We start from the raw sequence: 16,228 nt of genomic DNA on the forward strand, positions 1-16,228 counted from the left end.
ACATTGCTTTTAATTTTATTTATTTATTAATTGTCTAACTGGCCCAAAGAAATTGATTTAAATAAACGTCCCAATATTATGATATCATTACTACTGAGTTCTGCTATTTATATATTTTGCCAGCTTGTCTTATATTCAGGGTTGGTTTTATGTTTTGTTTATATAACGTTTACTATTATTATATGTTTGTTTATATTTTGTTCACATTTTTAAAAGTATAAAAATCAAATCAACAGCATATCAAATTCTCATACAACATTAAAGTGCACAAGATTTTAATTCCCTCTAAATACAGCTTTAAAAGGTCACATTTAGCCTGAACCACAAATTCATGCTGATGTCATATCTTGCTCTATGGAGTACTTTTACTAAATGATTTGATTGGAGCTTCACCAGAACAGGTTTTTCAGGAAGGAGTCAGATTTCGATACAACCGGCCCACGGAGCAAGGAGACTACTTACAAGCGGCTGCTTAGGGCTCCGTGGCCACCAGAGGGCCCCCAAGACTGCATAAAATAACTCTCGTTTTTGTTTAGATTTTTTGGTTGTCAATAGATAATAGCGGTACTGCAAAACAAATCATTCAACGAAAAATGTCATATTTTGTTAACGGGCTGCTGTAGGATGCACGCACAGAATATGACCACACAGAGAGTGACCATTGAAGATGCTTGAAGCAGCAGTGGAGAGGAGGGCAGCACACTTTATACCACAAAAATAAGAACATAAACCGAAGAGAGAAAAAAAAACTGCAAGATTAAGGTAAAATGAGAAGATTAGGCTACAGACCACCCTGAAAAAATCCTCAAATAGGCTAAACTACATAAAGATTTGCGTTTGCCTTCTCTGTAAAACTTTTCTTGGACATATATATATATTTTTAAATTCCAACGAAAGCTGTTTTTAGAGCTATTTTAGGTCAGCTGGCATTTCTGTGTGGAGTTTGCATGTTCTTGTTTTAATATTATATTTATAACAGTTTTTTATACATACAAAACAGAATAAAAACATTTACATTCATACAATCTATAATGTTTTTATACAAATAAGGGAAAAACTAAGAAAAAAACTTAAGTGAATCAATAATAATAAAATAAAATAAAAAAACAAGCACTAGTCCATCAAAACATGCACCATATAGAGTAAATAATAGAGTTTGCATGTTCTGGGTCATTTTGCATTTCTGTGTGGAGTTTGCATGTTCTCACAGTGTTTGCATGGGTTTCCTCAGAGTACTCTGGTTACCCCCACAAGTCCAAAAAAATGTGGTATAGGTGAATTAAGCTTAAATTGTCTTTAGTGTATGTGTGTGAATGAGTGTATGAATGTTTCCCAGTGATGGGTTGCAGCTGGAAGTGCATTCGCTGCGTAAAACATATGCTGGATAAGTTGGTGGTTCATTCCACTGTGGCGACCTCAGATTAATAAAGGGACTGAGCAGACAAGAAAATGCATGAATGAAAACACTGCAAAAATGCTTTCCTTAGTTTTCTCGTTTCTAATCCAAATAACTCAAACATTTTAAACCAATAAGTGTTTTAGACAGATTTGTAGTAAAAATTATGGTAAACACACAAGCAAAAAGGAAAAGAAGCTGCCAATTAGTGCAAGTAAAATCTATATTTTATTAAACTCATTGGATTATTTAGCTTGTTTTTTTTGCAGCTTATTCACTTTTACAGTCTAAAACAACATGATAAAGTGTAACCACCCACATTACAAATCCCAAAATATATTTCAATGCATAAAAAAATACATTTACAATTGCAAGTATTTATTTTATTAAAATGATTTGAATTGCTTTGCAAAACAGAGCAACAGAAATGCATCTATTCCGTGTCCGAATGTTTTCTATTTATAAAGAACATTGATTCTGAAAATAGAATATATATATATATATATATATATATATATATATATATATATATATATATATATATACACACACACACAAATTTACAACATAAATTATACACACACACACACACACACACACACACACACACACACACACACACATATATATATATATATATATATATATATATATATATATATATATATATATATATATATATATACACACACACACACACATACATTTGAAGTCAGAATTATTAGCTTCCCTGAATTATTAGACTGCTTGTTTATTTTTTTCCCCAATTTCTGTTTAATGGAGAGATTTTTTTCAACACATTTCTAAACATAGTAGTTTTAATAACTAATTTCTAATAACTGATTTATTTTATCTTTGCCATGATGACAGTATATAATATTTGACTAGATTTTTTTCAAGACACTTCTACACATCTTAAAGTGACATTTAAAGGCTTAACTAGGTTAATTAGGTTAACTACAGGTTAGGGTAATTAGGCAAGTTATTGTATAACAATGGTTTGTTCTGTACAGTCGAGAAAAAATATAGCTTAAGGGGAGACATACTGTGAATACTTCCTTGCTCTGTTAAACATCATTTGGAAAATATTTTAAAAAGAAGAAAAAAATTTAGGGGGCTTCAACTGTGTGTGTGTGTGTGTGTGTGTGTGTATATATATATATATATATAATGAAATTAAAATGGTTGAATATTTTCCATAGTGCGAGAATGTTCACATTACATTCATTTGTAAATCGTGTTTTTGGATGTTGATGTTATTTGGATGAGAAAACTCCGTATTAATCTAGTCTAGGCATGGCCCGGTATAATCTTCTGACAGTATGATAACCTTGGATCAAAAGAACAGTATTGTGATCACTGCTCTAAAATATGCTTTGAGTAAAAAACAACTTTCCCCTCTTATTGAAAACAATATATCTTATATTAAGAAACATTTAAAATATTTTGAAACAGTAAACAAGTCAGGCTAAATAATTTAAATATAATAATTATTATAAAAATTAATAAAATGCTGTGGATGTGTAATCAACAAACTCCTTGCGCATGATGCTTTCCTGCTATGTTACCACAATTTATACTCTACTACCAGAATGGAGATTTCCCACAGTCTAAAGGTAGCATGGCTTGGCTTTAATAGAATAAGAAAAATTAATTTTAAAACTATTTTTTATTATTCTAAGAAAGAAACAGTGAAGTGGTTATTTAATATCAGGGGTCCACATATGCACTGGATAAAAAAATAAATAAATGAACTGGCTGAAACTTTAGGCCACAGTTACATATCATTTCTACATTTTAGACTAAGGGTGCTTTCACACCTGTGAATCGATTCAGTTGTTCCGAAACAGAGATTACAATTGTTACATTGTTGCTCTTTGCTCTTGGAGCGGTTCGCTTTCACACTGCAAAGTTTCTAATCAGACCAAAAGAGCTAACATTGGTCAGGGTGTCAGGGTTTATTTTGCAGTGTCCCGCTAAGCTGTCAGGAGAGGTGGTGGTTTGGTGGTGATTGACAGGGTGTGCGCGCGCGACGTGTCTGAGGAGAGACGCGGTGGGGAGGGGTGAGAAGGGTGCGCGACGATGCCTATTTGAGGACCGGGAGGGAGACGCGAGATTACCGGGAGATCATCACTCGTTTGCAGGCATCCGGAGACTCGTGATTCTCTCAACTCATAATTCACTCTTCATTTAGCCGTAAGCCTATTACATATCCATAAAACACTGTGATATAACCGCGCTCGGATCGGATCGCTTTCTCACTGCAATCGAACCGCTCCAGGATTTGTTTCAATTGAGCCGAGACCACCTCATTCAAGTGATCTCGGAGCAGTTACTTTGGCGCGGAACAGATCGCGATTGCCCTGTTCACATATGCCAAATGAACCGCACTAACTGGGCAAACGAGATACGTTCCGAAACAAAAGTGTAGGTGTGAAAGCACCCTAAGTATCATATAAACAGATGGTGCTGTCCACAGCCTCAATGCAGGATTCGGGAATGCATGAATGTGCATCTTACATACCTTCACTAAAATAACTTTGGATAAAAGTGTCTATCAACTATGTAAAACATCCTTCTCCTTTGTGTTCCTCTGTTTTTAGTCCAAAAATATTAATATGAGTAAATCGGTGGTGGAAAAATGGTAAGAAAATATTACATATACAAGTTTAATATTTTAAATGACCACCCCCAGATATAGCGGTTAATGTTCAGATGGCTGTAAAGAAAAGGTCTTTCTTTTTTGTATGCATTTATGCTCTGATTATGCATCTGGAAAAAAAAAAAGAAAACAATATGTAGCGCATCAGAAAAGTCACACTGACACATTTAGTAACTTTGTTTTACACATTTTACTTTCATCAGATGAAACAATGAAGTTTAGAATAGTTTTAGAGAATCTGTTTTGACATAAAATGTAAATAAGGCATTTCTTCTTAGAGAGATTATAACCGAAGACAGACATTGCTGAAATCAAAGGAACACATCAATCATAGTGCATAAGAAAAATTTCATATATTAAAAAAAACATTCATTCTTTATGTGTTCAGTTTATAGCCTGCAATATACATTAACTGTGTAAACTAATGAACTTCTCTGTAAAAAAAAATAGTAACGATTACACAGATATACACCTCTTATTTATGCGGTTTATGCTTGCTTGGCCCTACTTGCACACAATACTGACTTTCATCTTTGTTTTACTTTCACTTGCTTAGATTCCTTTCTTCTCTACCTTCCCATGGACACTATGGGTGGGAGTTTTAATGTCATTATATATTCTGTTTTACATGATAGCAAATATAATGTAAAAATGGAATAATCACTTGCTCCCACCCCCAAATCAGTTGTTCATGTTTCCAAATCCAACTCTGACTCCACCTTTTCATTTTCTAATTTACATTCTGTCCCTTCTTTACCTTTCATGCTGTTCTCATTTTCCAGCACACACCAATGCCTGTAAAATTCAACAGAACTGTGGATGTGTAATCAACAAACTCCTTGGGCATGCTGCTTTCCTGCTATGTTACCACAATTTATACTCTGCTACCGGATTGGAGATTTCCCACAGTCTAAAGGTAGCATGGCTTCTGTCTGCAACTGAGGACATAAATAAAATAAAAATATTTATCATTTCCGAAAGCCAGTGACATGCATTCCCATGAATGTGACTCACTTACACTAAACCAGTGTATAAAAGTGCAATATGCCTATCTGTACATAAAGACTTTTTTTGGTATCTCAAAAATCGCAGTGAGAGACTAAGATCTAAATAAAACCTGGGTTATCTGCAATAAAACTCAAAGGTTAATAAACCATTCATGCATGTTTTTCATTCCTTTGTCAGTTTCTCAGAGTTCTCTGTCTGTACTTCCTGTCCGGCAGTTTGTACAGTCTCTGTTTGCACACTATCAGACTTGGCTGCAGATTGGGCCTCTGCAGAATTCTGAACAACACTCTCAACCTTACCATTGGGTTTCTTAGCGATAGGTGGAGGAACCTTGTTAGCAGTCTTGTGCAAGTCATTAGACTTGGCTGATTCAGTGACAGATGTGAATTCTGACACTAGAGTCTTTTTCAGATCAGCCTGAACCTCCAAGGATGATGGTGTATCTATTACAACTTTCTTTGTGCTCTTGGAGAAGATGAAGCTGGCTGTAGATGCAGGGGAGTTGGTTACAATGGCTGCTGGAGGGGAACGCAGACCAAATAGCTTGGCTTGGTTGTCTTTTGAAGACATAGCGGCAGCCTTCAGACGAATTGCATCCTGGAGACGCATGGAGGGGTTAGCTGCTGAAGATCCTACCGGAGGTGTGGAAGTGGCAAGAGTTGTTGGTGTTTGGATTTTTGGCTGTTCAACATTAATCTTTGAAGGTATTTCAATGATGCTTGATTGTTTATCTGAATTATGCTGGGTTTTTGGGAGTCCTTGAGGCTGAAGTTGAGTCAATGGCTTGCTAACTAATTGGTCCTTTGGCACTGTTTTGGTTGGCAAGGATTCTGTGACAGGTACTGAAGGCTGGATTTGTTCCTTGAGGGTTTGAGGTTTGAGGTGTGGTTCTGCAATAGGATGTGTAGCCACTGATTCAGTAGGAGCTGAAGCGGTACTTGGTTCAGTAGGTGATGAGCATGTTGGCTCTACTCTTGTTTGGTCAATGTGGTTTGATTGAGGCTCTGATTCAGTTACTCCTTGCTGAGTGTTTGTTACGGTGGTTATGTTTGCATGTACAGTGTTGGATGGAGATTCAGTTTTTGGTTCTGTGCTGGATAGAGATTCCAGATCAGGAGGCAGTGATGTTAGAATCAAAGACCGTCTAATTGGCTTTGGGGGTGCTTCTTGATTGGCACCAGATTTTGGTTTGGCTTGAGATGGTTTATCGAGATCTGCTGCCTGAGTCTGATTGGACTTTACTGACCTGAGACGAACCATCTGCAGGAGAGACTGAGTGACCATGGGACTGGAGGATTCCTCTTTGGCTGGAGAGGGACTGCTTGTACGTTTCTCGACTTCCATGGTCTCCAATTTGTCCTTCTTTCTTACATCAGTAGATAGTGGAAGAGGAGGAGGAGCAGCAGGAGAAATATTTACTTGCTGAATTCTTTCATCAGCGGGTAGTGAAGGAGGAGCAGGTACTATGACTTGTTGAGATTTTGCATCAGCAGGTTGTGCAAGATGAGGTAAAATGATTGGTTGAGATTTTGCATCTGAGGGTTGTGGAGGAGGAGGAGGTACAATTATTTGTTGAGATTTTGCATCAGCAGGTAGTGGAGGTGGAGGAGGAACAATGACTTCTTCAGATTTTGAATCAGCAAATAGTGGAGGAGGAGGAGGAGCAATGATCCGTTGAAATCTTGCATCAGTGGGTAGTGAGGGAGGAGGAGGAATGCTGACTTGACACTTTACATCAGTAGGTAGTGGAGGAGGAACATTGGCTAGTTGAGCTCTTACATCGTTGGGTTGAGGCAGAAGTGGAGGAACATTGATTTGTTGAGAAGTTACAGAAGATGTCACTAACACATTCTGTATCAAAGTTCGGGATTCTTTTGGAGGAGATGGGATTTTCTGTGGTTCAGATGGTAGTGTTAGTGGAGGTGGAGCTGCCTGTGCTGGTGGAGGTGGAACTGCCTGTGGTGGTGGAGGTGGAACTGCCTGTGGTGGTGGAGGTGGAACTGCCTGTGGTGGTGGTGGAGGTGGAACTGCCTGTAGTGGTGGAGGTGGAACTGCCTGTGGAGGTGGAGGTGGAACTGCCTGTGGTGGTGGAGGTGGAATACCTGGTGGTAACTGAGGCAATGATTGTAAAGTCTTTGGCGAAAATGGTGGGGGTGGTGGAGGGAAATCTTTATCATTTGGCACAGTGAAAGGGGCTGCAGCATCTGTACTTACTGGAGGTACAGGAGGTGCTGGAGGAGGAAACAGGGGAGGTGGAGGAATCCAAGTGGTCAATTCCTTTATAGCTTTGGCAGCTAGAGTAGGAGTTGAAGGAACAAAGTCTGGAGGGGGTGGTGGAGGATTGGCTTGGCTGATGACTGGCAATGGAGGGCAATGCTCCAGTAGAGGTGATGGAGATGGTGCGACACGAGAGTCTGAAGTTAAGGATTCAACTTTGCCTTTTAGCATCACTGGCTGCAGCTCTGATGCACTGGCACAACTGCCTAAAGCTAGGTCTGTTTCATCTGCAACTTTAAGACCTCTCTTTTTGGCCCACCGTGCATAGTTAATAGGTCCAGGCCCACACAGCAATTCAAAAGAACGCTGGTTGTGTGCCCAGGTCTCTGGTGGAGGAGCTGGGGGAGCCAGTACTTTGGGATGGGTGGGAATCTCTAGCAGAGACAAGAGGGCCATTACAGCTGGAGAGGAATTGTTACCATTATAAAGACTTTTTGCAGACAAAAGGGATTTCTTCAGTTCAGCAAGCTTACTCGTACCATTTGTTTGACCCTTATTTTTCTTTTCTGTGACTGCCTGGATCTCTTTTGACAGGGTAGTTCCATTGGAAGAATATAAGCCACTTTTAGGGCTTAACTCAGTCTTTGTTTCAGATGAAGTTATGATACAAGGGTACGGTGATACATCAGGAATGCTAACATCATCCAAGTCAGAAGGACCATCAGATTTCTTCCATGACTGTTTGCCATTGCGTAAGGAATATGACCTGTTGGGAGGAGGCGGAGGCATCTTGCCACGTTTAATTACAGATAGGTTACGAGTAAAAGTAGCAGCTTTTCTGATGTCCTCCTCCTCTGTAGAGTCCCCATTCACTTGACTAGGTTTAAAAGCAACATGGGAACTGTGATTGTTTAGCTTTGCAGCCACATTTGTGTGTTCAAACTGACTCCCTCTGCTGGCCACACGGGGAGTGCTACTGCTGGAGATGGTAGAGGAATTGGAAACTAGCGTCTCTGATGATCCTGAGTTGCTCCAGCCAGAATAGTCTGTACGAGTAGTGGAGCGATGTGAAGAGACTCTAGAGGATGCCCGGGTGGACGCTGGGCTGGCTGACACCAGGCTGCTCTTGCTGACAGTTCGGACACTGCTCCGACTTCGGCTGCGACTGAGTTCTACAACATCCACAGATGGTGGAAGTACAGCATTCGGAATGATTTTAGACAAATATGTGGCCTGAGGCGAGATGGACATCACTGCACCAGTTTGGTTCTCTGGAACACCTAAAGTGCCTGGATCTACAAATTGGTTCATGGACCTTTGGAGGATATCTTTGTGCTTTGCCAGCATGGGGACCTCTGTGTTGTTTTCCAAAAGTATGTGCAGGTTCTGTCCTCTCTGTGGATAGTCTTGTAAGCTTTCTTGTTCAGAGCTGCTAGAAACACCATCCACAGCAGTTATTATGGCGGGTATGATCACATCTCCATTGGACAGTTGGTAATCAAGAGCATTGGTGGTGATCCATGCTGCCCTGTCCAGCCCTTCAGAGACAAAAGCAAAAAAAATAAAAATATTAAGCATAATTAGTTTATCTTGAAGACATGCAACACACTGTAGAAGTGTAAAAATATACCCAGTTCTTTCTGGACGTGTCGAGGAATTCCAACTACATTTCTCACAGGCTTCCTACGAGTCCTGGGCTTCTCTGCAGACTTATCTGGTTTCAGAGGCCTGAATGTTGAGGCTGGAGAAAGGAAATGAGAATTTTTTCTTTGGCATTGTATATTTGAAATAAATTCTTTAAGCACTTTCTGCTTTTTATGGAAAAAATGGATATTAGTAAGAATGTGTTTTTCGTCACCTTGCCGTTTTAGTCCTGAGCGTGTTGATCGTGAAGAAATGGAGGAGCGCATTGAAACAGAATCGGCTGCTGTGCTCTCAGACTCAAAGCCTCTCAGCTCACTGAAGGCCATGCTGTCTTCAGTCTGAGCAGTTACTGTTGACTAAAGCAAATAGCACGGTTAACCATCAAATTTATAATTAGTTGTTATAAAAGCAGTTAAAAACATTCAAAATAGAAACAGAGTGTTGTATGATGCATAGACTAATACTTACAATCATGCTTTGGTCATCAGGGAAGTCCGTCCCATTCCTGTCATCTGGAACAAACAAATTAATGAAACAAAACATTACTTTCTAATTTATATTAAAATGAACTTATGTATGACAAAAACATGCACACATGTGGTTCTGAGTAAAAGTAAGTGTTTTTACAAAAGCAGACTGATTTTAAAGTCTTCCTACCCTCTTGCTGTTGCAGTTTCAGGCCCTGCTGGGCTTCTGTGTGGAGGTCCAACACATATTTAGGTCGATCACCCTCCACAAACACGTTTTCTTGGAACTGCTGAAGAGAAACGGTGCCTACAACCTCCTCTTTAAGGCCTGGAGAGAGAGAAAAACAAAAAGAAGTACATTTATTATGAAACAATATGTTAATAATGTATGATATAATAATACATAATATTTAATATAAATACAATTTAATAACTAATAGATAAATTCTGTCATGCAATCTGTCTGTTATATATATATATATTTTTATTTTATTTTAAATTTTTTCCCCAAGCTTTAACAAAACATTTTGTACAGTCAAGGTTTTGTTTTTCTCCTGTAATGATCCTTGCTGCTGAAATAAATTAACAAACACGTTAAAGTCTAATAAAATTAACACAGAAATAGATAAAATATAGTACTACATAATAGAAAAATTGTATAATAAAAATTTAATTAAATTAAAATAAACTTTACAGTATTGTATACATTTACAATTAGACAATGGCAATAGACACATTTATAGGGGTCTTCTACATAAATATGAAACCATTTGTCACCAAACAATATTGGTAATCACATTTAAACCTGTTTGCAGAGATTTCTTTCTAAAATCAGTCAAAGCGGAGAGTCTTCATTTTTTCAAAATATGTGATCACAGGTTGTCATCACTCATAAAATGTTTTGGATAGATCCTTTCATTAAATATTTAAATCTCTATAATTTCAAATATAAAACCAGATCACACATGCACAATGAAGGTTTAGGTGGGGTTATATTCTTCTCACTAAAAAAGTAACAAAGGCGATTTTCTTCCTTGTTTGTCAATGATATTTTGTGTTCTAGTGTATTTGATATTTTAAATAAGGTTTCAAAAACCACACACAAAATGCAATGCTGACTATATCAAAAGTATACAATATATGCTAGACGAAAAATAAAATAAACAGTGATTTCTGTTTTGTGTGGTATCTTAATGTTGAAGTACAGAAATTGAATAACAACTTACAAGTAATCTTTGTTTAAGCAACAAATGTTATTGTTTCAAATGTTATTGCCTGAATGCTTAAAAAAAATTATTAAGCTTCACAATTAAACCACAAAATCTCATGCTCTGGAAAATACGGTGCCTAGTCAACAGCAAGCTCTACTTGACATTTCATATTTAATGTGACAATTTTCTAATGTTTACATTAAAAATTGATGCTGAAAGAACACATTGAACAGCAAACAATATATTGATTTATATCTGTCTGACTTTTAGTTCTCTTGTGGTTTAGTGCCAATTCCTATTATATCACTTAATCAATGACAGCCTTCTAACATCGTTATAGCCAAACACTCAGTTAGCCTACATGCTAATTATAGCCTAAATTAACGAGATAGTTCACCAAAACTAAAAATTCAGTCATTATTTATTCAGTTAACTTTTACTCATTTCAAACCTGTTGGTTGAAAACCGGTAACCATTGACTTTCATATTGTTTATTTTTCGTATGGATGTTTGCAGCTTTCTTCAAAATATCTCCTTCTGTCAGGGTGTAAACTACAGGGGAGCTCGGCTCCTCTAAATAAGGCATGGGCTCTGATGAAAACATGATTTGTGAAATTTTGGGGGTCTCAAAAAAAATATTGACAATGTGTAATTTTGAAGTGCGGTTTCAGTATCGTGTAATGTGATCATGGATTATTAGGTGTAAAACAACAAAATTATCATTCATTTATGCATGACGGCGATTTACACCTCGCTTAAAAATAGATAGCATGCTATTCTTGCCATCAAGGTGTGGCGGCGCAGAGGAGCATGTCAAAAACTGACAGCCAGATGCTTTCATATGGACGTTGAGACACTGCTTGTTCATTTTCTGAAACCAATGATGTGATGTTGCCTTTTATTTTATTTGTTATTATACAGTAGGCCAATACAATGATATTTTTTAAACACTGTGACATTGCTGTAAACATGTTGTACAATTAAGCTGAAAGCAGGTAAACTTAACAAAATGAAACCTCTTTCAATGGCGTTTCTTTCATTCATTTTGGCGTTTCGGGATCCCATGACATTCTATAGGCCTATGTAAAATAAAAAAAGCATTTGCTGTCCTTGGTGCCATCATCTTGAACTTATAGAGCAATAACAAAAATGATGAGGTTATTAAGCGTTTCACTTGTTAAGTAGAAACATATTCGTGTTTGTTGATTTTATTTAAATGAATGTATTCCTCTCACAGAATAATTGCAGGTAAAATAAGACAGCGCTGTTCTGTTGTTTAGGCTGCTGTCTGTGCATGTAAAAATAAATCCCTCAAAAGATATTTTCAAGGGTCAAGAAAGTTATTGATGAGAAAACAAGCACTTTTTAGCAAGAAAGTAAACCAAAACTATAGTGGTGTTTTGTTCAGTCAGCCTACTTTGTAATATTAGTTATAATTATATAAATATTTGTTTTTTATTTATAGATTTTTGTGTTTATACATTGCTGTTTAAGGACAGGGATCCTGTATGTTTTATACCCTAAATCATTGTGGCAAGGGACTCTCAAAATCTAAGCAACACCCCCTTAGAAAATAAAGTGGGCTTCCCCAAAGGCCACGGTATAGTTCGAACACTGTCTTATGCATTATCACAATGAAAAAACTCATAAATGTGTGGAACTACTTTACTGAGAATAAATTAAGTACATCAGTTCAGTTTTGGGTGAACCATCCCTTTAGCCATGTGTCCTGATTTCAAGCTAATACACAGAAAATAATCTGATGTTTCAGTGTTCTTTGAATAAATGAATATGAACTATGTAACAAGTCTGAAAGCAATTCCCTCAGTCATATGCACTATGTTTATTAGATTTTTGGTGCTGTGTCTATTTTTGCTCTAACATTCTTCCTAAAACTTCCTTCTGTGAAACGAAGGGAAAAAAAGGTTGAGTAGAAGCCAAAACACTTTCTCACCACTAGCTGGAGTACGAGAACAAAGGAAACATGAGGTCACAGGTTTGCTTAAGGGAAACAACTTGTTGTTCAACCAGAAGAACAAGAGCAATTTTACAGTTTCATCAACACAGTAAAGCAACAATGATCAATTATTTGAAATCCTGGTCTAAAACTCTGGTCTTATATATTATTCTGCTTTAATACTGCATTTAAATTACTTAATTCATTTCTTGTTGATCCCAATGTGGTCAGCAGTGAGGATGCTAAAAATTAGTTTCATGTCAAATGTTAGCCTCCAAACCAGGTCAAACAAGTCATGCTGCTCAAATAGCCCCGCCCACTCATATGTATCACATGTGATTGGCTTCATCGTCCTATTTCATTAATGATGGGAAACCAGTGTGAACTATAATCATGCGTTATCTAAATTGAACTGTAATAAGTGACTGAATTTAAAAAGGACAGTTTACTAAAATGTATTTATTATTATTTATCATATAAATCTGTCATTATTTACACACCCTCAAATGATTACAAACCTTTACGTTTTTTTTCTTCAGTTGAACACAAAAAAAGATATTTTGAAGAATGTTGGAAATAATGTTCACTGTATGCAGAAAAAAAAACTCAAAAAGTGATAGCAAGTTGGCAGAATTTAACTAAATATCTTCTATTGTGTTAAAAAGAAAGAAAGTCAGTTTAGGAGTAGTGGAGTGTGTGTAAATGGTAGAATGTTTGGGGGTGAATTTTAAGAAACATTAAAATCAACAACAAGAAAAGAGAAAGAGTAATAGATAAAGGAATGAAAGATATATATTTTAGAGCTCTGTGAAGTACTTTTTCTTTGTCCCAATACTGATATATGCATGTTAGTTGCAGACAGCCAAACCACAGATAAACTGTTCTAGCTATTTCAAATAGCTAAACAACCACAGAGGATCATCTTTTCAGTCCTGAGGAACTGTATGTTACAGCCGAGAGAAAGAGAGAGACGACATTCTTGTGCATGATGCAAATACCTATAACGTCATCTCATATCTTATTGCTTTTATAAAATGGCAGCAACAGTAACTTGATTAATGACACCAGTGTTCAATATTTACAAGAGGAATCATGTCCCTCTCCATTCTAAATCCAAAAGCAGCTCAAATGACAAAACAATAACTATTCTTACACATTTGCACATCTACGAATTATTAAAGTGACAGTTCACCCACAAAAATATGTTTTACTGACCCTGAGGGCATAAAAAACGGTGATGTTTTCTTGACTATAGCAATAAACATTTCTAACTTTGGTCCTTGGTAATTCATGAAGGCCCATGGCTATAGGGAAAATAAAATGAACTATTTGTTCTTATGAAGAAGCTAAACATTAATATTGAACATCTAAAAATTTTCAATGCAATTCAACTTTATTTCTATAGCGCTTAAGTTCAGTGTGATTTAATTTTCACTGCTGAAAGTCCAAACACTAAAGGGTAAATCCATCTATCTGCAGCTCCACAAATCCCCAAACCAAGCAAGCCAGTGGCAAGGAACAAACTTCACCAATAGACAAAAGTAAAGAAAAACAAAACCTTGAAAGAAGCCAAGCTCAGTTGGGCAAAACCATTTCTTCTCTTTCCAAACATTAGCAGTCGCAGGTATTAGTTTTGTTTTCAAGGTATATGGGTTTTTTTGACTCTCAAAGTGGTGGTGACCATTGAGTTTCATTATATGAATCACCAAGTACCAAAATTCAACTACAAATGTTCATTAATCTTCCACTGAAAGAACACAGTTAGTTTTGAATACCGCAAGGAGTAAATTGACCAACAAAGGCTCACTGGAAATACAACCCTCAGCCAATATTAACTGTTAAACTGCAAAATGTACTTTAACATCATGGAGAATCAGGAGAGACAGAAGAAATCAAACGAAGAAACAAATTATTAAATTTAATAATTGAATCGTTAAAATGTGTGTAAATCAGTGGGTAAAAAAAATACATCAATGCCTTTATAAATAAGTTTTAAATGTATGAATAGACAATTTTCTAAATGATTTTTAAATCATGTTTTAAAACACTGATTAATCAAACAACAAAAACATACATTTATAGACCATTTAAAATATCTTTTTAAAAAGCCATTTAAGTAGTGCATTTTAAATGCAATTGGCAAATGCTTTTCTCTCTCTGTTTGCCAATTGCTTTTCCTTTTGCTACAGGCATTTCTCGAGTTGAAAATAAATCGAGTTAAAAAAATGCCATTGGACACAGGTGGAAGCAACCAATCAACTTTTACTTCAAGCCAAGTTTAATCCTCTTTTGCTTGTAAATGAAACGCGCACGGCCATTGGACAGAGAAAACCAGCTCATTTTAGCGGGAGTTTAAAGATCAGTAAAGCTCAAACTCAAATGTCAGGGATTTATTAGCTTTAGCTGATTTCTGTTAAAGAATTCTCATCTGTATTATCACTGTCTGTATAGAAAAGCTTTACAGTTGAGATGTGACATTACTGTGTCAGGCGAGCTAAGTAAAAAGTACCCAGTCAATCTAGCCAGCCAATGTTTTTTTTTTTTTTGGTCAAACATACACTGAGTATTATGGCACAGCGCCAAAAAACTAATCTGACTGCAATAATTAGGTAAAATGAACACTATGGGTTATTATGGAACCTTTTGTTCTTTCTCACACTAATGATTTTTACAGGGACATATTAATCAATGAATAAAGGTTTATCTTCATGCAGATCTTTGCTTAATACCAAATAAATACAACTAAACAACTTCATGATGTCTACATTTTGTAATCGAATATGTTTGCCGGACCTGTCTATTTCAATATGGACAACTTTTCTGGCATAGTGCGTTTGCTCACTTGCTTACTTTGTAGCGGTGTTGTACTAGTGATGCAGATCACTCAGGTTTGAGTCTGGTGAAGAATGATTCCACAAAAAGATATTAGCAATGTAGAATCAAGATAAAACTAAGTGGTTGCAGTGGACTTTTCTCTTACGTTTGCTTTTGAAAACACTATTGGTTGGGGTTATACCCGATTCACACGGGGCTTCAACGTCAACACTTGACAGAGCGCATGTGTGAAGTTCGGGCTGACGCGATCATCATAGCAGCATCAGCCAATGGAATTAGTCAGCAATCGGCTACTGCCTGAGCAGGTGTATTTGCATATAGCAATCTGATTGGCCGGTGCTTCCGTTGGGCCTTGAAAAGTTGCGAAACTCCCAACTGAAGTGGTGCAGACAGATCCACAATGCATTTCCGTAATGCCTGACGTCACCCATTCAAAGTGAATGGGAAGTGTTGACGCTGACGCCCTGTGTGAATGGGGCATTAAGGTAGGATTTAGATCGGTCATTCACTAGGTGTCCTGCACAACAAGCCCTGCCTTCTCTTGGACATGCACAAGAAGGATGTGTTTCTAAAACATAACTAAATGTACCCCGAGTAACGCATTTCATCTTTGCAATTATAAAGTGCCCTCTAGTGGATTTGTCATCGGAAAGGTGCAATGAAACGTACCGGGTGCAACGTATTTTACATTCCGCAAAAATGTAAGCGGAGACATGTATTGTAAATGAGCCGGGCATGCAATTAATAGCAGATTTTCAGGTTTGGGTGAACTCTAATAAATCTGCAGTCTCATATTTTGCATTCATGAACTTTATACCTTACATTAGCAAC

At 36.9% G+C, this 16,228-nt stretch overlaps 1 protein-coding gene across 1 annotated transcript in view; it reads right to left on the reverse strand.

Annotated features, from left to right (window-relative positions):
* Nucleotides 1–4,233: 4,233 nt before the first annotated feature.
* Nucleotides 4,234–16,228, reverse strand: part of si:dkey-157l19.2 — a 47,312-nt gene continuing 35,317 nt past the window's right edge. Inside the window, exons 4-8 of the mRNA XM_684462.10 lie at nt 9,585–9,722; nt 9,396–9,439; nt 9,142–9,283; nt 8,914–9,024; nt 4,234–8,821 (exon numbers count right to left, since the gene is read on the reverse strand). Coding sequence (XP_689554.7) covers nt 5,229–8,821; nt 8,914–9,024; nt 9,142–9,283; nt 9,396–9,439; nt 9,585–9,722 — 4,028 coding nt within the window. The 3' untranslated portion in view covers nt 4,234–5,228. The remainder of the gene's footprint in view (nt 8,822–8,913; nt 9,025–9,141; nt 9,284–9,395; nt 9,440–9,584; nt 9,723–16,228) is intronic.

The sequence above is a fragment of the Danio rerio genome, chromosome 13 (genome assembly GCF_049306965.1).
Source record: "Danio rerio strain Tuebingen ecotype United States chromosome 13, GRCz12tu, whole genome shotgun sequence".
Lineage (NCBI taxonomy): Eukaryota > Metazoa > Chordata > Actinopteri > Cypriniformes > Danionidae > Danio > Danio rerio.